This window comes from Mus caroli, unplaced genomic scaffold (genome assembly GCF_978045245.1).
Source record: "Mus caroli unplaced genomic scaffold, Mus_caroli_1 scaffold_20, whole genome shotgun sequence".
Taxonomy (NCBI): Eukaryota; Metazoa; Chordata; class Mammalia; order Rodentia; family Muridae; genus Mus; species Mus caroli.
In genome coordinates this window covers 40,284,216-40,304,656 of record NW_028227275.1, presented here as the reverse complement: position 1 = coordinate 40,304,656, position 20,441 = coordinate 40,284,216, and the positions used below count along the sequence as shown (strand labels likewise).

Below are 20,441 nucleotides of genomic sequence, written 5' to 3'. Positions count from 1 at the left end.
ATGTATGTAACACTCTTTCAACACGTTTCATTATTTTATGAAGATCCCACCTCTTTTTAATGGGTGGGATTTTTTTTCAAGGTTCAGATGAAATCTAACGATGGTTAATTTATGTGTGAATGTGATGATGTACGAGTATCAAGAAAACATTCATGTCTAGACTAATATAGTCAAGCCTTGACCCTGGCTATCTCAATGTGGAAAGAGCTACATCCAGCATGTATATTTTATCCTTACAAAATCTAGAGCAGCATAAATATTTTCCCCCTTTGATTCCCAATTGACAAAATACATGGAAATTGTCTGAGATATTCCATTTCACATGATGACATGACTACTAGAGAATCTCATTTCTACCAATGAAATAAGTGTCATTTTTTTAAAAAACCCTATACAGTCAGTAGAGATTCTTATTTCAACCCCTAAATGAACACTATGCCCAAGTCATATCTGAAATACAAGAAACCTGAAGGGCCCGCAATCAAAAGATGGCGGAAGGGAGACAATCATGTACAGGACCGGCATGGTGGACAGGAAGAGGATGAGTAGCAGCATGCCAAGGTAGAAGTTGTTGGATCTGGAAGCTTTGAACACCCTGGCCTCTGGAACATTACAGCACATCACAGCCCAGCACTGGAAATACATGGATGTGTGGAGACGGAGGATGTTGATGCCTGGGAGGCTAGGAGCGAAGAAGGAGCCCATCCTAGGAGGAATCAGAACATTGCTCAGTTCCAACTCTTTACTCTAGAACCAAGTTGTACCTACCTGCTCATTTTACATTGCTCTTCTTACCAAAATCATGTCGCCAAATCCAACCATAAAGACTGTGTCTATAAATGGTCCTGACTAGACTACTCCCACCTTCTAAACATGTTTTACTATTTGCTCTATTTGTATAGGTATTTTATATAATTTTAAAATAGAAATTGTCATAAACTAAATGTCTCATTAGCAAATACAAACACCATGAATAAACAAATGTTACAATTCATTTGCATCCTTATTTCTTCTGCCTTTAAAGTAAACATAATTCCTTCCAATACTTCTATCATTGACTAATTGTTTCCAAATACAAGTTTTCAAATGACAGACCTTTAAGAGCTTGCATCCTGTTTAAGTAAACTGTAAAATCTGGTCAGTCACATTTTCCACTGATAACTTTTGCTTAGTGAAAGAGGAAAACAAAACAAGTGTAGTCTAATGATATTTTTTATCTTTGTAGTAACTATGGTGCTTGAGAGCTGATGAGAAAGCTATTGATATCTAACATGCTGCATTCATTGACAGCCATTTAAATTTAGTTTTTCTTAATCTAGAAAATGCTGTATTCTGTAACTGACTTTCTAAAAGTACTATAAAATACTATTTTGAACTAAAGCTGCTCAGGTGATGTCATTGTTTACTTGATGTCTTAGTCATTTCATGAAAAATTAATTTCTGTTTTGTTTGATGAGAAAGTTTATTTGTACCACAATCTGGGCTTCAATCTAGCAGTTATTATAGATGTAATATGACAAGCTTTTTCAAGTTTCTGCTACCTTGACATCCCTGATATGATGGGCTGTCACCTGGAATTGTGAACTATAACAAATCATTAGTTCTGTAAATTGCTTTTGTAGGGGTATTTTAATGACAATAGGGGAAAAACCCAAAGAACCAAGTCAAGGAAAGCTTAGGAGACTAAAGAGACATTTTTAAATTGGGAACAGAAATTACCTTCTGCATTAATTGCACTTGAAACATCCTAAAGTTATCCTTTGAAATATGAAATCTTGCCACAATTTCAATTATCTTGTTTGTAGGATGCCAAGCAACAAATCTGAATGATGTCATAGTGAACTGACTGTAAACTTTGTAAGAAGTTATGTTTTAATGGGAAGATAGATTTTAAAACAGCACTGTGTATCTTTGCCAGAAACTAGCAAGAAGAAAGTTGGAATTCAAAAAAGTATATAAAAAGTTACCAGTTGTACCAGTTAATTAGAATTACAAACTTGGCACTAATCAGGCCCACCTTGTTCTAAAACTCAGGGTTGTAAACATGACTTGTTAGGACCAATAAATTATGATTACACATAAGATACTTCGGCTCTGGGTGAAAACTTTACCAGTCCTCTGTGATTTTGTGTTCTTCTCTTTCAGCTACCCTGAGAGCAATGTTCCAGGTAGAGGGTATTGCATCAGTAAACATCTCTAAATTAAGGATAAGGCATGCAATCAAAGCCTGCACCAGATATTTCCTTTAAATTGTGAAGATGTCAGGGGTCCTGTTTCATTTATACACAGCCTAACTGAGTCTAAGACAAAATTCAGAAAACTAGATTTTCCTAAAATTATCTCTCCCTCTTTCTCTCTGGCTCTTTGTCTGTCTCTGTCTCTCTCTTTGCATGTGTGTGTGTCTGTGTGTGTGTGTGTGTATACAAATACCATATGTAAGTGATCTATAGTACCAAAAGAATGTCCCTCAAGGGATATTACCAGTCACTCTATAATACATTTGTGGTTGAATGTGAAATAGTTATGTTAAGCATAATTAAAACTTGATTACCATTTTCATTTGGAAATTAAACACGATAGGAAGAGATTGTGTGTCAAGTTGACAAGAGGTGGACTTGTGATGACTAATTTTGGTTGTCAACTTGACTCCATTTGAAGAAAATTAGAACCCAAGCAGCTTGGCATACATGTGAGTGGTTTTTCTTGGTTTGATGGTTTGTGGCTGGAGACACAGCCTGAATCTATATCATTTGAGATCAGAAGAGCTACCTTAAATCTGAGCCACACTTTCTGGTGGCATCCCACATGAAAGGACATGGAAGAAGGAAGCGTGTGCTTTCTGTCTGCTTGCCTTTAATCTCACTGGCAAGCTCATCTATCCTGAGCCATCCCCTCACTAGTATTAGAACTTCTTTGGAATTCCACTAACTGAAAATTCAGGGCTAGATAGGATCTCCTTGATACTGCAGCACCAGACTGCAACTGATGAGAATTCCAGTCTCATAGACTGAATTATCACCAGACCTTTGACTTTTCTTTCAAGAGACAACCAGACCTAGTGTGTGTGCTGCTCTGAAACATCATAGATACATGTACTTTATTCCATTAGTTCTGTTCCTTAGAGACCCCTGATCTAATACAATAGGTACACGATAATTTCAAAATGAACACAAACATGATGAACCCATACCTTGAGAGGCATAACCTAGAAAAGACAAGTTCTGACATACCAATTCCTCAATCTTAATGCTCGTCTCATCTTGGTTTCTGACTTGAAATCAGTTCATCCCACTAAGTGCCTTACCCAGACCTAATGCCATCATCTATCATCATTTTACTGTCTTTGCTTTATAAAGTGGCTTTCTTCTCAGATAACAAACAGCAAAGGGACATGTCTTTATTTGTCTCCCCTTATTGCTCCAAAGCCATGAATATATTGGGTAAATTACTCAAACCTGAAAAACTGAGGGAAAAAAATGACAAGAGAAAGATGACAGGACAAGATGGAAGGTACCCAATGGATCTGAAACACTTGTCTCTCCTACCACCAATTAATGTCTACTGTCTCTTCTATATTCTGTGGTTTTAAAACTATTGCTTTTCACATTTCAGCATAATATTATGGAAATGTATGGTATTTGGTATTAAACTAAGTGTGCAAAAGAAGTTTTATTGATCATTAAGTTAAACCGTAATTAAGTTAAACAAATGTTTTCACTTTAATGACATCTGCATAAGTAATATTTAATTTTCAACTCAAAGCAATAATTGATTGTCTCTAGTCACACACCAATGGAATGGAATATAAAAACCCCTTTCATGTTTTGATTATTTTGATAGAAAATGGCTAACTTGAGCACTAGCTCCTCGTATTTATGAAGGAACAGAATCACAGTGTGTATGGACCCTGTGCAGAAAGAATCTACTATTCTTACATGTTCCCTCCTACAGTTTCCTATTATACTACATCCCGAGTCCATCAGCAACCTCTTGGAAGTTGGACAAAACATATCCATGCAAAGTACTGACCTCGTGGTAAATAATAGCATAATAGTTTGCCTCTGGGACTCAGGAGTGTTCATTTCTTCAGTATAATCACAAAACATAAATCACTTCTTGAATTGTAAAGATCTGGAGTGTTCTGTTTCATTTATGCACAGCCTAATTGACTCAAACAAAATTTTGTATGTAATTTAAAACCTAGACTTTCCTAAAATTATATACCCTTGTCCCTAAAGTCCTAATCAAATTCACCCTAAGAGATCCTGCCCAGTATAGAAGAATGAGCACAAAGTACCAGTGCAGAGATTTTAAGCATGCAGTTTTCTGCTCACTAGCAAACTATTAAAAAAAAGTTATATTTTCTCAGTATTGTAGTATAAATAATAGCAGATTAGTCACAAAATTACAAGCAAAATCAATCCAGGTGGCAATTACAATGGCTTTTCTGACAAAAAAGTGATTTCTAAGCCAATCAGAAAGAATACAATAGATATTCATTGTCAGTCTACTCCAGCAGCATCACCAGTCCAGACACACTGGTATGGATGCCACAGGTAGGGGGAAGAGAGTCTATGTCACTCTAGTAGCTGTGCTGCTCACTTCCTGCTGTGCCAGATACTTTTCCTCCAGGAGGTAAGAGATCAAAACCCATAGGAGGTGCTTTCTTCCTCTCCCGCCTTATGAGTGTTCCCTGATAGGCAACTGTGTCATTTCTCCCTACATAGACAACAAAGGATGTGTTCCACTCAGTGACTGGGGGAGCCAATATTTACAAAAATTAGAAACTAAGGAAGGGAACAGGACTTACATTCTGAACCAAGTCTGACCTGACAACCAAGAAAATAAACCTTTTTATATTATTTGGACTGGTTCACCTATGGAGGCACAAATTTGACAGTTCTCATATGGAAGTTGGGGATAGGTCTAACATTACTGAAGTAAAATGGTTTTCATGTTTTCAGAGGGCTCCAGGCTCTGTCAGCATACATTGGGTTTAATAATTTAGCTGAAAAAATTTGAATAGTATATGAAGTTTATTGAAGAAGAAGGATGAGGAGAAGGAGGAAGAGGGGGAAGGAGAAGAAAGAGGAGAAGGAGGAGGAGGAGAAAGAGAAAAAGAAGGAGAAAGAAAGAGAAAGAGAAAAAGGAGGAGGAGGAGGAGGAGAAGAAGAAGAAGAAGAAATACTAACTAACACTACCCTGGCAGGTGTGGTAAGACAGCATTGTAGCTGGTAGCACAAAATACTACCTTCAGCACATGTCGCTAGGAAGAAAATGTAGCTCCCTGTAACTGCCTGAGGGCTGGGGTGCTCCACAGGGAGAGACAGATTCTAACATATCATCCTCAAATGAATTGCATGCTGCGATTCAATTTTAAAAAAACTCAAAACTGATTTTCACTCTATCAACTTATCATAACCTGTCAGAACTCATAGTGAAAATGCTTCCACTTAATAAAAAATATGACAATCTTTTCTTATCAAAATAGAAATTTCCTTGTGCAAATGGCCCTGTTTAACACATTACAAAATGAAGATCTTATTTTTAACTTGAACTTCCTATAAGCTGTTTGAATTGGTAAGATTTTTTTTTAAGAAAGTTATCAAATATGCTTTTCACATGTTTAGTAGTGACAAGAAATTGTTACCGGTTTTTCCAAAGTAATGTACAACACCTTAGTTCATTCCTTATGGGAGACGACAGGACTGGCTATAGATGACTGATGTTTTCCTATTGGATTCTGGTGTGACAGGCAGAAAGAAGAGAATCTTCAAATCACTCCAGCATAAAGATCATAGACTACTAATTTTTATTGGAGGGGAACTCTGCCGGTTGACTGATGATTTCAAATGTGGAGGAAAATTAAGCTATCCATACCATCTATCGGTACCTCAGAAAATAGAGAACTGGGACTCACAGAATGGGGACATTCTTTGACTCTTAACTGCAATTCCTTCTACAATAATGACCTTGGAGATTTCTCCATAAATGCTCAAGTATCCAACAGCTGACATACCAGATCATGCCTTGGTTGAAGATCAGAGCGAGGACGTTGCCACTGATGTCGAATTCTGTGTATGAAGGCTAGAGAAGATACATACACTGGGTTAGCATCTTGAACTAATACACCCGACAAGTGGTTTCATGTCAACATGCCTAGACCCACTGCTTCCCTTAATGACAGGAGCAGAATAATGACTAGAATACATAAAATGAGAAGCATGGAAACCTTACAACATCCAGAGACTCATGTTAGAAGCCAGTCACAGGGCTGTAAAATGGCTTAGTGGGGAAAGTTGCTCCCTGCCAAGCATGACAACTTGCATTCGCTCTCTTGCTTTCTTTGACCTGGTGAGTCTACTGGTAGAAATTTATCTTAACAGTGTGACCTGAAATGCTGATAAGTTAATGAGGAATGATGAAACCATTTAAGTGGCCAATAATAGGAACATACAAAATACTTTGTACCATAATATATTGTTCCTGATAACTTTGACCATTTTGGAAGACTATTGCATCAGTGAAAAATGTGCTTTAACGTTAAATAAAAATATATTAGTCTAGTTAGTATTTTCATGTATTATCTTATAAATAACTCTATTTGGTTTCTTAAGAATATATAAGAAAGCCCTATAAACATTGAAAAAGGCCAGTAAGTCATCAGCAAATGGGAATGACACAGAATTTTGTATATTTAACATTTTTAACAAAAATGTGAAATAACCTTACAATAAAGTAAATATAGAAAAAGAAATATAGCAAAATGCAGAAAATACTAAACCAAATGCTCAGTTATCATATCATAAACAATCTTGTCCAACTTAGGAAAAAGCTGCTCTTGTAAAGGGGCCACCAATATATTGCAGTAGGTGTTGGTCCCAGGGCAGCCCTTCCAAAGTCTTCCTGGTAACACCTTAGCCGTCCTAGTAGGAAAGCTTCTAAAATGATGGATGTCCTATTAATTAGCATGGTCAATAAAATTGGTTCCTACTTAGTTTGCAATAGATTAGCTCAGGGTAGACTAGCAAATTGAACATATAAATTGAGAAGATCAAGAAGACAGCACAAGACAGGCCTGGAGAGTGATAGACTCCTAGCAGTACTTGAAATCTTACTCTCTCCAGCCCCAATAATAACTTCATTCATCAACCCACATATATATACACATTCATACATGCATATACTTATATGCACATAAATACACATATTAATATGGACATAGACACACACACATATATATATATATATACATATACATATAAATATCTATCCATCCATGCACATACATACATACACATGGCCACATACACTTAAACATACCACTTTGACCCAAGACTATCTCATTGTTTTTATACCTAAGAACTTAAGAGGCAGATTCAAAATAAATTGTAAAAGAAGAAAATACCAGCATGTATTATATACACATCTGAAATTACCAAAGGACAAACTTAAATAATATGGCAGCATATGTAATTAGACTAGTCTCTGATTTGAATGCCCCCTCCACAAAAAATTTATGACTTTCAGGGCCTCTTCTCAAAAGTCTTAAGAATTCCAGCTTCATTTATATCATTTCCTCCACCCACAAATACTATTATTTTTCCTTCATAACTTAAAAATGTAGACAATCTACTTTGAAATTGATCTAGGGTATAAATAGAAAACATAGTAGAATAAGAATTAAGATGAGACATAGTAAAAAAAAATAATATCCCTGTGTGTTCAGTAAAGACAAAAAAGAAGACCTAGGTGATTTTAATATTAACTCACTCAATATAATTAGACAGTTGATACATGTAAAGTATTTAGCCTGCAGGGTTTTTGGGGATGTTTTTGGTTTTGGTTTGGTTGGGTTGAGTTGGGTTGGGTTGGGTTGGGTTTTGTTTTGTTTTGTTTTGGAAGCACAATGGCCACAAGATACAAAACAGTTAGGCTAAAGTTTATATTCTAAAATCAACAACAGAAAGTGTTCTTCACCTCAAAAGCTCATTAAATCAGAGATCTAACTTACCTGACATGCATAAAACCTCACCTTTATACCCTAGTCCAACATAAAACATGTATGGAAGTGCACGCCTGTAATCTGAACATTGGGGGAGGGGGTGAAGCAGGAAGACTTGGATGTTCAAGATCATTCTTGGGTCTACACAGCAAGTCAGAAGCTAGCTTTGGATAGGTAAGATCCTATATAGAGAGATGAAAAAGAAGAAATGGAGAAAGGGAGGGAGAAAGGGGAGGAGGGAGGGAAGGAGGAAGGGAGGGAGGGAGGGAGGGAGAGAGGGAGGAAGGAAGGAAGGAAGGAAGGAAGGAAGGAAGGAAGGAAGGAAGGAAGGAAGGAAGGAAGGAAGGAAGGAAGGAAGGAGAAAGAGAACTAGAAGGACGATAGGAGGGATGGAGGAAGAAAGGAAAGAAGCGAGGGATGAAGGAAATAAAGTGTGGGAGGAGAGGGAGGGAAGAAGGGAGAACTGGAGAGAGGGAGAGAGGAAGGGAGGGAGGGAGGGAAGAAGAAAGCAACAATGTCTTTGATTTGGACACTATGAGCTCTAGATCTCCCTATCCCAGGAGGGCTTTGTCCTGTCCTCTCTATGCTTTTTGCTTGGCGCATAATTTTTTTTCCAGAGCCTGTGTGATCCCAGTACACATTTGAACAGTGCTCAGTTGGGAGGTCTGTTCCATCAGTGGCTTGGAAGAGTTTTTTCCTGTCATTTCGAGAATCAAACTTTCAACTGTGGTCTCCTTTGGTACCAGGATTTAGCCAAGTGTGGGACATGTAACAAAGTCAACACTTTGGGTTCTTACTCTTTTACTCTCCCACAAAGTCACATGCATGAGGTGCTTGACACTTAACTAGTTGACTAGAAAGGCAAAAGGGAGGAACTGGACCAAGAGCACTTGTGGCAAAGGCCTCAGTTCAGTTCCCAGCGCTTACAAAGAAGGGCTCACAGGTACGTGTAGTTGCAGTTCCAAATGATCCAATACCTTCTGATTGCTAAGGGTACTGACACATGTGTGGTGCACATGCATACAGGTAGATACTCACACATTCACATAAAATAAAAACAAATAAATCTTTTAAAACAAAGCACAAAGGACACCCTGGGAATCCCCTATACTCCCCAAACACAGCAAAGGCAGGTAAAGGAATAAAGTGATGTTTATCTAAACTGGTGGGAAACAGGAAGGATATCAGGATGTCCTCTGGGCCCTGTAGTCTTTACATATAGACATCTAACGTGATTTGAGGAGTAAACTTTGTCCCAGTGTTTTCTGAAAACATGAACTGGACCAGTTACTCATCTCTTTAGGACCCAGTTTCTTCACAGATAAACTGATAAAATAAACTAAATAGGCTAGGAATCAGCATGATACAGTCCATGAACCCAATATGGTCATCGGCTTTTGTCAGTGATTTTTTTGTTGTTGTTGTTGTTGTTATTTAGGACAGAGCAGCACCTCCTCTTTCATGCATTGTCTCTCACAGATTAGATTAAAACAGAGCTTCCTGGCTGAAGCAGAGAGTATAGCACTTGTAATGTCTAAAATATCACCCAGCCCTTTTCAGAAAATGGCCACCTATTCCTTAACTAGAAAATTTCTGGCATCCCTCTGTAACCTAAAATCTCATATTTATTGAAATCTAAGCCCAGTTGTTTAAAAGGCATTGCTTCTTCATGAACACTTTAGAAATGGAATCCACTATGTCACAGAGTAGAACCACAATACCATACTCTAAATAAGACACATTTATGAGAAGGCAAAATAGTGATGCAGATATGTATATGACTTGGAGTGTCTTCTTTGGGAACTGAGCTTTCTGAAAACATGAGATTATATTATAAGTATTAAAACAAGTATGCTATGTTAAGTATCAAACCAATACCTCATCAAATATCAATTAACTTATAATTGTTTAATTGCCTCTGAAGTAGGGAAAATGCACTAAAAAGTAAATGCATGAGAAAGGGGGAAACAGCATGTCTCCTTGAAACCTGAGATGAGGTACTGAGAGTAGTGTAGGAAGTTCATCTATGGCTGCTCACCACACCTACCCTGTGAGCAAGAGAAGGACTTTGGTCAGAAGATAATCACGAAGGGAATGGAAGCCATATTATTTTATTTTGCAGACCTGGCAGTAGGTTAGAATCAGGCATCTACCCAGGGAAGACAGATGGTTCACTGGACAAACACTTGGGGGGAAAACCATTGTGTCCCTGTAAATTGAGTTATCTGGAGCAGAATGCCACCATACAGATGTTACAACATGTAATCCAAGATCTCAGAGTCAATACACTCCTCCGCCTTTGAAATGACCTTCCTGACCACTTTCACACAATTTCCAATTCCCACAGCTGAACAACTCTACTTGGTGCTGCAGGGCAGTCTGGGTTGTAGATCCAGGGCAGCCGTGTTTGTGTGTGGTCTCCAGACTGGGCTCAGCAGGTCAGCAAGGAGGGGTAAGAAGTTAATATCTGGTTCCTGCCCCAGAGCAACTGAGTAGAATTACTAAATTTTCCTAGGTCATGTGTGGACGCCAATACATGACTAAATTTGAGTAGCATGGATTTAGGATATGCTTGAGCTTCGACTCCCAGGATGACTCAGACCTTGAGGCTGTGTCCTTCAACCTCGCTGAGAAGCAGGATGATGCTCCCTTCATCAACCGTATCCACATACTAGGGTGCAGCATCAGAGGAAGCCTGTTCACTCATTGTTGCTCCATCAAGGTACACCCAAGCCTTCTTACTGCCTCTGCATCATGCTGTCTTCCTGATGGCAATTTCAGACATCTGTGTGTCTACCCAGGGAGCATCATCTAACCCTCCACTCATTTGTGTTTGGTCCATTCTACTGAATGTGTCTAATCCAGGCAGCACTTAATGTTTTAAAAGACATAGACTGAAGACATAGGAGAAGCCAAAGACTTCATTCTTTGGCAGAGTCTTTAAATAGCATGGTTAAAGAGATATCATGGTAGAAATATGGTTAATGGTTGAAGTAAAATAGTCAGGGGTGTTTAGTTGTAACTCCATCTGGCTATATGTCATTAATTTTAACAGACTTGAAGCCTTTATTTGGAGCTGGTTATGGAATAAAAATAAAAACTCCTTCACAGCATTGACAGTTTGTTTACTCTGAATGAAGAAATAATTTACAAGTGTAAATTATCTGTAACACTTCAGATATGTAGTAAATTCTATATAAAAATAGACTGTTATCAAAGGCCAAATGATAGAACGCCAATCAGATATCATACATGTTGACGGAAAATCTTGAGCCTCTCCATCAGATCTCAAGGAAATCTCTCATGGTTTCAATCGCTATGAATACAGCAAAGATTTCCTTAAAAAATACAAGCATATATAGATGATTGTGAATTTGTTCACACATGCCGGCATTCAATCCTACATCTCTTCAGATCTCTTGACTCAGTTTGTGGATAAACACCAAGCTTATTATCAGTGTGAATCAAATGCTAGGTAAAGATATTTTCATTGAATTGTTGAACAACAACAGCAAAAAAGAAACAAAATAAAAGAATTTTAGGGGAGGAAAAACTACCTTTTATCTGACCAAGCAAATAAACTTAGGGAAATTCATTATAAGAACAAATTTGTGGATAGCATAATGATGTTGCTATGATGATATCTACATTAATATAATTAAATGTCATCATGGCAGGTATTTTAGTAAAAATATAGTTCAAGTGACGACAAATGAACTGCTGTAAAGTATTCTATATCCATCTATAGAGTATCACAAAACCATTGAAAACCATATATTTTAAAAGAACAAAATTATGTCATTAGTGGAAAAACTAATGAAAATGAAAATCACCGTGATAAAAATAAGATAGACTCATAAAAATTCACAGTAGGAATGTCAGGTGGTGGGTGGTGACTCGACTTCTCAGCCCTGGTTATACTTGGACTTTAGACAGAAGGCCAAGGGCACGGATGAGACAAAAGCTAATCCCCGGGACTTGGGCTGATGCTTACTTTGTAGACTGCTTGTTTAGCATGTAGGACGTGAAGCCCTGGGTTCAGTTCCTAACACTGCATAGAACCAGGCATGGCTATGCCTGACTATACGCAATACTAGTGACTCAGGTAGGTTGTCTTAGGCCCAAAAGGAAGGTATTAACCAGCTTTACGATAAAAGCCCTTAGTGGAACATTATACTGTATAGGACATCCCATCAGATAGTGGCCAGAAGTTTCTATGAAGAGGCAGTTCCTGGAGATCTCGGTGCCAAAGATCACCGAGGCAGCCCGCTGCTGTGAAGTTGGAAGGCAGGAGGGTTGGCAGAGGAGCACAGGATATGGAGCCGGGAGCTTGGGTTCTGCTGAGCCTTAGTTCCGTGACCTAGGGAAGGGTATTGAGTTTCTGAACCTTGAGTGTGTTGTGCATTCCTCTCATGAGGATGGATATGAAAATAAGAATAACGGCTGGGGCTTTGTGGCAGAGCTCTTGCCTAACATGTGTAAGGTCCCGCACCACAGAACAGGCAAAACCAATGAATACTGAGTGCTAAGGGCAGCCCAGAGCTTATGACATAGAGCAAAGCTTCCAGGCTGCCACTGGGGCCCGGCACCCTTGCTCACGCTCACCAGCTGGATGACCATGACTAAAGCCCAGAGTGGACTTATTTTTTTCCTACCAACAAGTCACTGTATGCCAACATAAGTAGGGACAGCACCCATGAGACTACATCAATCCCCAGGTGGTCCAGGGGTGCTCACACTTGGGAACTTTGTAGTGTCATCGGAGCAGAGGGACTCTATCCAAGCAAAACTTCATCATCTGAAGGATATTGCATATGCTGCTTTTCATAATGAATAACAAACATGCTTACTAGGTGATTGTATCAGCATTAAAAGGAAAGCAGCCATGATCTTGGCAATTTGTCCACCAGAATGCTTTGTTTTGTAGCTTTTTAGTAATTTCCTTACTTTAAGAATTTTTTCTCTTGGGGCTGGAGAGATGGCTCAGCAGTTAAGAGCACTGACTGCTCTTACAGAGGTCCTGAGTTCAATTCCCAGTAACCATACCACGTGGTGGCTCATAACCATCTGTGATGGGATCTGCTGCCCTCTTCTAATGTGTGTCTGAAGATAGCTGCAGTGTACATGAGTACACTGATATAAATAAATAAATAAATAAATAAATAAATAAATCTTTAAAAAAAAACAGGGTTTGAAGGTTTTCCATCATGCATGGAATGGAGGGGTCGCTAAAATCGATGTGACATTAAAGCTTAGATAATCAGCAGTATTGAAGGGGGGGGGGGCGGCGAATGGGAAAGAACAACCAAGGCATGACTATGATAAAGAAATATTATATACTTGTTGGAGTGTATCATAGTCATAAATATCATAGAAAATCACATTGTTTTATATAATTAATCTACAATAATAAAAATAAATAAATTTATGTGATAGAGGTCTAAGGTGACTGGTGGTAGACTATGACCAAGGCCTTGGGCTCAGTCCCCAGCTCTCAAAGGAATTACATGCTATAGTCTAGCAGTTAGTAACATGAAGATGTGGTAACACATCCAGTGAGGTCCCCAAAAATAGGCACATAGATTATCTATCCCTGTATGAACACACATGTACATATACATACACAAATATGCATATTTAATATATAATGAAATATATAAATACATAATATTTATGCACATATAAATAAGATTATTTACTTCAGATAATTTATATAACCTCACTAGAATTATCTGTGCTTTTTATTTATTTTTATTTTATCGTTTATTTATTTTATATCCCAACCATGGTTCTCCTCTACTCTCTTTCCAGTTGTTTTCCCCAAATCTACCCTCCCTCTGCATCCACTGTTATTTTTTATTTTTATTTCTTTATTTTTTTTTAAGACAGGAACTCACTATGTAAATCAGAGTGGCCTCGAGCTCACAAAGATATGCTTGCTTTTGTCTTCTGAGTGCTGGGATTAGAGGCATGTGCCACCACATCCAACTGTGATTTTTATTTTTATATTTAACTTGATTAAACTTTCTAATTTCTCTACAATAATCTCACTATATCTTTGTAATTCCAAGAAGAAAAGAAATAGCATCCTGTGACAGAAATGGCCAGGTTTTTTCTCGGTTCCTGAAGCGTCTTGGAACTCTCTCCTCACCTCATCTTAAATTTTCCTTTTATTCATGGTAAGTGATTTATAGACCAAATTGTCAATTAACAAACCTAAAGCAAGAGCAGAAACACACTGTACATTTCCCCTCTGGGACCCTGTCTCATTTGTCTCTTCTGGGGAATGTCTCCTTCATCTTGAAATCCTATTCAACCTTCAAGATCAACTCAGATGCCACTTCCTCCACAAGGTCTCTGTATTGATGGAGGCATACCTCTCCACCCGCCCCCATCCACTCTCTCTCTCTCTCTCTCTCTCTCTCTCTCTCTCTCTCTCTCTCTCTCTCTCTCTCCCTCTCTCCCTCCCTCCCTCCCTCTCTCCCAATCTCCCTCATTTTCTGTATATATACACATATACACACATACACACACACACACACACTCCTACAAAGACCCAGGACAATTACTCTGTCCTTGCCATTTATGTTGTGTGCCTTTCTTGATTCTCAGAGCTTGTACAGTAAGAGTAGTGGAGTTTGTAAAATGGAAGAGCGAATATCCTAATAGTAGACAGTGTTATTTCTGCACTTAAGCCTGCTTTTCTCATTTGGAAATAATTTGGGATAATATTAGACATGCTCTCTAACATCTCAACAAAGACGATGTATTATGTAGAAGTTCCCAGCTTTAAAAGTATTAGATCATTAAAAAAAAAAATCTAAACACTGGACAGACAAATTAAAATCAAGACTTCAGGTCAAAGTTGCATCCTCTCTGTGGGCTCCAGCTTCCTCATCTCTATGCCCCTCAGCACCTTGCATGGATTTGCTCAAAGTAGCCAGCCCCAGCAGGCTTCCAAGGAAATTAGTCAGCCAGTTGGCAGGATGATATGATCGACAAAACAAAAAAGATATGTCATCCAACATTAACATTTTATAACTTGTTTTGATTCTATGCTTTCCCTTCAAAGAACCTTCCAAAGGTAATATGAGAGAAAATTCGTTATGACTTAAAAACAGAAACTCGTTTCCTGTGCTTTGTACTAACCCAAGAGCTCTGTCAGCACACCATAAATAATAAATTTTAGTCATTTAATTACAGCTTTTATGCATCCAGGTCATGTTATATTGACTTCATACTCACAGTCAACTTTTCTACCACTTAAGAAGAAAGCATCAAGGGATAAAAGGTAAACAAAAGAGAAGCCATGATCTAAGAAAGTGATGGCAATTTTTATGTCTGCTTCAGAAGAGCTGAATCAGGCAAGGAAAATAGAAATGAATTCAAGCCAGAAGAATACCTCATAGAGAGCAATAGGAGAGCTGTGCAGGGCATCTGGGATCTGCTGCATTACCTCATGGCCATGTACCAGAGAACATTACCTAACTGCTTTTGCCTGATCCACGGGGACACCTTAATTGAGGATGTCAGGGATGATCTAATAAAAGGCACTGACTCAAAGTCAAGATAGCGAATAGCCCTTCACTGGTAGGGAGAGAATCATTACTGACTTAGAACACAGAACCAGATCAACTGCCTACAGAAAGACAGAGTTCTTCCAGCTGCCATGGATGACCTGATGGTGTCAGGATGTGGAGATACAAGTTGAACTACACAGTCAGCACAGAACACTTGATATGTCTCGAGCCTGGTTCAAATAACAGACATTTGTTTATTTGTTTTTTGTTCTGATGTGGTGGTGGTGGTGGTGGTGGTGGTGGTGGTAGTGGTGTTTAATGAATGCCTCATTGTAAAAGGAGAAGGCAATAGCAGTTTAAAAAGAAATATGAAGTAGCTGTGCATCTTCCACATAAAACAAAACTATAAGTTGCAATAGCATTTGATGGGCTAGGTTAGACTGGTGGCCAGAGAAGAACTCTGTGGAGGTGACATACTAAAGGAATGCCTAATGACAGGAAGGACCTGGCCATGTCCAATTCTAGGATAGCAGCATCCCTTTGAAGGAGAAATAGAAAGGGCAAATGAAAAGACCATCTTGTGCTTGAAATCTTTTTTAAAAGTCCATATTGGTGGAAATTAGAACATAGCAAGTAGACTGAGGCAGAAAGGAAAGAAACAAACTTTCAGGTACTGAGAGCCCTAAAATGGTATCTGGGGCACATTCACGATGCTCAAAGCCATTGGGAACTTAAGCATGGGGTTCCATCAGTCCCTCAGTTCCTATTTTGAAGGATTTACTGAAACCAATTTTACTTGCACAAATGAGCAACGAAGGTCCGTTGGCAGGGTTAGACCACAGAACCATGTATGCTCTGCCGCTCGCCTTCAGTTTGAGGGAGATTTTAACTTGGGCTTAGAGGAAAGGGCTGATGATAAAGGCAATACCAGAGGGGCTCAGAGAAACCTGTGCTATTGTTTCAGAAAGCTAGACTGCCCCTGGGCTCCATTTAGTAAAGCCCTGTCAGCAAACTGGGTCTTCCTTGAAATCTCCACAGTCTCCTGCTGTTATCTCTGTCAGGCTCTTATTAGCCTGTGAGTCTCAGAAAGGCAACACCATATTCACTGAATCCTTTCAGTCCCTCATGTACCACATAGCAACTGGCGCATGGTAATTAACTAGTCCAGCAGCAAAATTCACAGGGAGATACAGAGGATACAGTTTACAGAGATCTTATATCAGCACAAATTGGCTTCATGGGAAGGGAACTGCCTGTGGGGCCAAGATTTCCTTCAACATTTTAACAGACAGTTCTTCGTCCATTACTTTGAAAAGCCTGAGCTAATTTTAATTCAGTATTAGAAAATATGATGCTTAAGTCTGGGCTCTTCTGACATACATACTGATGGCATCTCACAAGGTGACCTCACTCATGTAACTCGGAGGCATCCTGCCACTTGTAGAAAGTGTATCATCAATGAATCACAGAGGAAAAGGAATCTAACACAGGAAAAGTCAGTATCATACTTACATATCCATATTCTAAGTCCCAGCACCAGCAGTAATTGCAGAACCTCACGAAACATGCTCTGAGGAAGTCGCCAATGAGGATTGTGACATAAGTGGTCAGGACGTCAGAAACGGTGAGACGCACAAATTCCTGGTGTGATACAATCTTTATTAGTGCACACATTTCGGTCTTCAGATAACCTTAATGTTGGTATCAAAACTGTCGTGTTTCTGTCACTGGCTTGAAGACTACAGTTAATGATAAAAGAAAAGATTAAGGCATATCTAGTCAATGAAAAATAACTTCATTGTATTTGGTTACTCTCAAACTGTCTCCATCCTTGAATCACTATACTGGCATCTTCTTTTGATTGAGAAACATTATACTAAAGTTTAAAAGTGGGTAAAAATATATATATATATATATATATATATATATATATATATATATACTGTCCATGCAGAAATTTTAGATTTCTACCTGGCATTGAATTGTATATTTTTTTAACATGTAAAGAGTATGGTAAACTGATCACACTTCAATGATGTTCTTTAAAAAGCACTTGTATTAGTTATCTTCCTTCTTGTTGGCCAAATTGGTGACAAGAAGCTATGTAAGAGAGTAGGGTTTTCCTTGGCTTACAGTTGAAGGGAACATGATCCATTAACCAGGGAAGCATCATAGCATCAATGTGCCGTAGCTGATCACATTACCAACACAGCGAGGAAGCAAAGACTGAACAGCAGTGGGGTTCAGGCTAATGCCTCCCCAGAACTCACCACAGTTACCCACTGTCTCCAGCATGGCTCTAACTTCTAAATATTTGACCACCTTTCCAAACATCACCATCAGCTCACAATCAAGTTTTCAAACACTTGAGCCTATAGAGGATACTTCATATTCAAACTACAACAGTGATTTTTTTTCAAATGTTTTTAAAATGAGTTATTAAAAAATACAGATCAAGATATGTAGGATGAACATATTTTATACAAAGTACCTCATGTATATATGCATATATGTGTATATGAGTGTATATAATATGTATACTTGTATAAAAAAGTTCTAGGAAAATCAAATCCCTTCTGCGGTGTGGGTTTGAATTAAGGACAAAGTGTATGCATTGTGAGGCAGACAGGAGGGTCATTCTTACCTCGTAAAAGCATATGACATTAAATACTAGTCAAAAATGACAGTTACAAATTTTCCCCACCATAGCTCATTCCTGCTGTACCTTTTCTGTTTCTCTCCAATAATTTGTGCCTTGAAGGCTAAAGACACTGAATATGTAAAGTTATAGTTTTGCAGGAGTACTGCTGCTCAAGGATGGGAATTTAGTTCAGATGGCAGAGTGAGCAGCTAGCACGGACAAAACACTGGGTTTAACCCCCAGCACTGTGTAATCCAGCTGGGGTAGAACCAGTGATCCTAGCACTCAGGAGGTAGAGTCAGGAAGATCTGAAGTTCAAGGTCAGCCTCAGTTACACTGTAAATTCAAATCTAGCCTGAGGTCTGTGAGACCCCATCTCAAGAAAAAATAAGAAAAAGTAGTACTATTAGTCTATATGAAGTCTTTGATTTGGCTTCCATCCATCTAGATGGGTTCTCTAAAAATTGTCTCATAGGGAAAGTAAGCATTTGACAGTCATCAGTGAATTTCCAGCCACATGCTTCAGACCTCAGTGTCCCAAACTCCCCACCTGGTGAGCCACCATTACCTTCCGTGGCATGTCGGTGTACCATGTGAAATCTTAATAACTAACATTTGTTTTAGAATATAAATGAAATATATGCATCAACTCCCTTAGGAACAAGTTAACTATAATGTAAATAAAATAAAGGCAAAAGATTATTGAAAAATTAATATGCATTTTTAAATTATTTTAGCATTAATGCCCATGCAAAGCAACACCTGTGACAAATGACTATAAGAAGAAGGGCATTTTGACCTCAAAGCAGAGGAATCAAAAGAAAAAAAAATGATAGAAAGGAAAGAGAGCCTTTGCCCGTAGGTGTTTTCAAACTGGGACAAGTGGTTCCTCATCCTTACAGGGGAGAGGGGAAAGATTCCTGCATGCAGCGCTCTGTATTATTCTTGTATTACTCTTCTTTGTTTTGGTTTTTTTTTCCAGTCCCATTGGTCTTATTTCAGACCATCATACCCCTCCCTCTTTCAGGGTACTTGACCCTGCATATAGTCTTCATCAACTAACCTCACCTAATTCACTTCCTGTCTCAGTTTGTACCAACAGATAGCAATTATTAGAGCATGACTGGGGCAAGCCTCCTTTGCTTGAATTATACAGGGAAGTGCTATAAAAAAACACTCAGTTCCATGCATTTTATCTTTGTCTCATTGCCAATGTATTTTTGAAATCTTTCTATAATGACATTGTTAATGGCCTTGCCTCTTCCTGAAAAAAAAAGTTGTAATTTTCACAAAACTGTGGTCCAACTTTTAACCCATTTATACCTCTAGTATCCAACAATGCTGGGTACATATTACTCACTAAGTAAATATGGAGTGGATGAATGAGTGCCAGTAACTCCTAGCTGTTTTGAAATGTGACCTTTACGTTCTCATTCTCCCTTTTACTCCCTGGTCAATGTTAAAACCAGATGCTGACTGACAATTACCTAACTACCGTGAACTAGGGGTAGGTTGGGAGGATTTTGTGTTTCTATGTCCAATCTGAATTTTACTCTTTATCCTTTCCCAATTCTATTTACATAGAATTCCTAGGGAGGACCTGACTATAGTATTGCAAACTCTAAGTATCCATTTACAGACTGGGGAAGAGATGCAAAGCTATCAAGAAAAGAGAACCCTAAAATAGTGGCTCAGCCACCTCAAGAATATCATCTAAGCTCAATTCCTGTCACACTGGACAAAGCCCCCTGAAGAGCATCTCACACATCACAACCTCTTTCCCAGGCATTTAGCTGAGATGTCTGGATAGCTTAGGTCTGTAAACCCCAAAAAGTCACAAACAGGTCAAGGCAGAACAATGTATAACGATAGTATAAAGGTATATATATATATGAGTTCCAAGGGAGAAGCCCACAGATTGTGCCTGGTGACAATTGTATTTCATGGGGACAATTCAGCACTGAATAAAGATGAAAACTCTACATCCCTTTTCCATAGGTGAGATTTAGCTCCTGCCATTGACTTCCTGCAAGGTCGTGAGCAAATCTCTCTGTATTCTCATCCATACAGTGATGATATTCAGGTGGCTTAAATTTTCAAGAAGTTAATGCTTGACACACAAGAGGGCAATCAATGTTAGCCACTCTCACTCTGGTCATCAGCCCTTCGCTTCTTATTTTTTTTTAAAATACTATGTCAGCAATAGCTTCACATGCCTACTTGGACCACAGTTTTATTGTTTGTTTGTTGTTTTGTTTTGTTTTTCCAGAGCTGA

At 38.5% G+C, this 20,441-nt stretch overlaps 1 protein-coding gene across 1 annotated transcript in view; it reads right to left on the bottom strand.

Annotated features, from left to right (window-relative positions):
* The window catches only part of Tmc1 (transmembrane channel like 1), a 120,331-nt gene that overhangs the window by 11,865 nt on the left and 88,025 nt on the right, over window positions 1–20,441 (bottom strand). The window contains exons 13-15 of the mRNA XM_021152462.1: window positions 17,038–17,166; window positions 6,020–6,087; window positions 467–706 (exon numbers count right to left, since the gene is read on the bottom strand). Coding sequence (XP_021008121.1) covers window positions 467–706; window positions 6,020–6,087; window positions 17,038–17,166 — 437 coding nt within the window. The remainder of the gene's footprint in view (window positions 1–466; window positions 707–6,019; window positions 6,088–17,037; window positions 17,167–20,441) is intronic.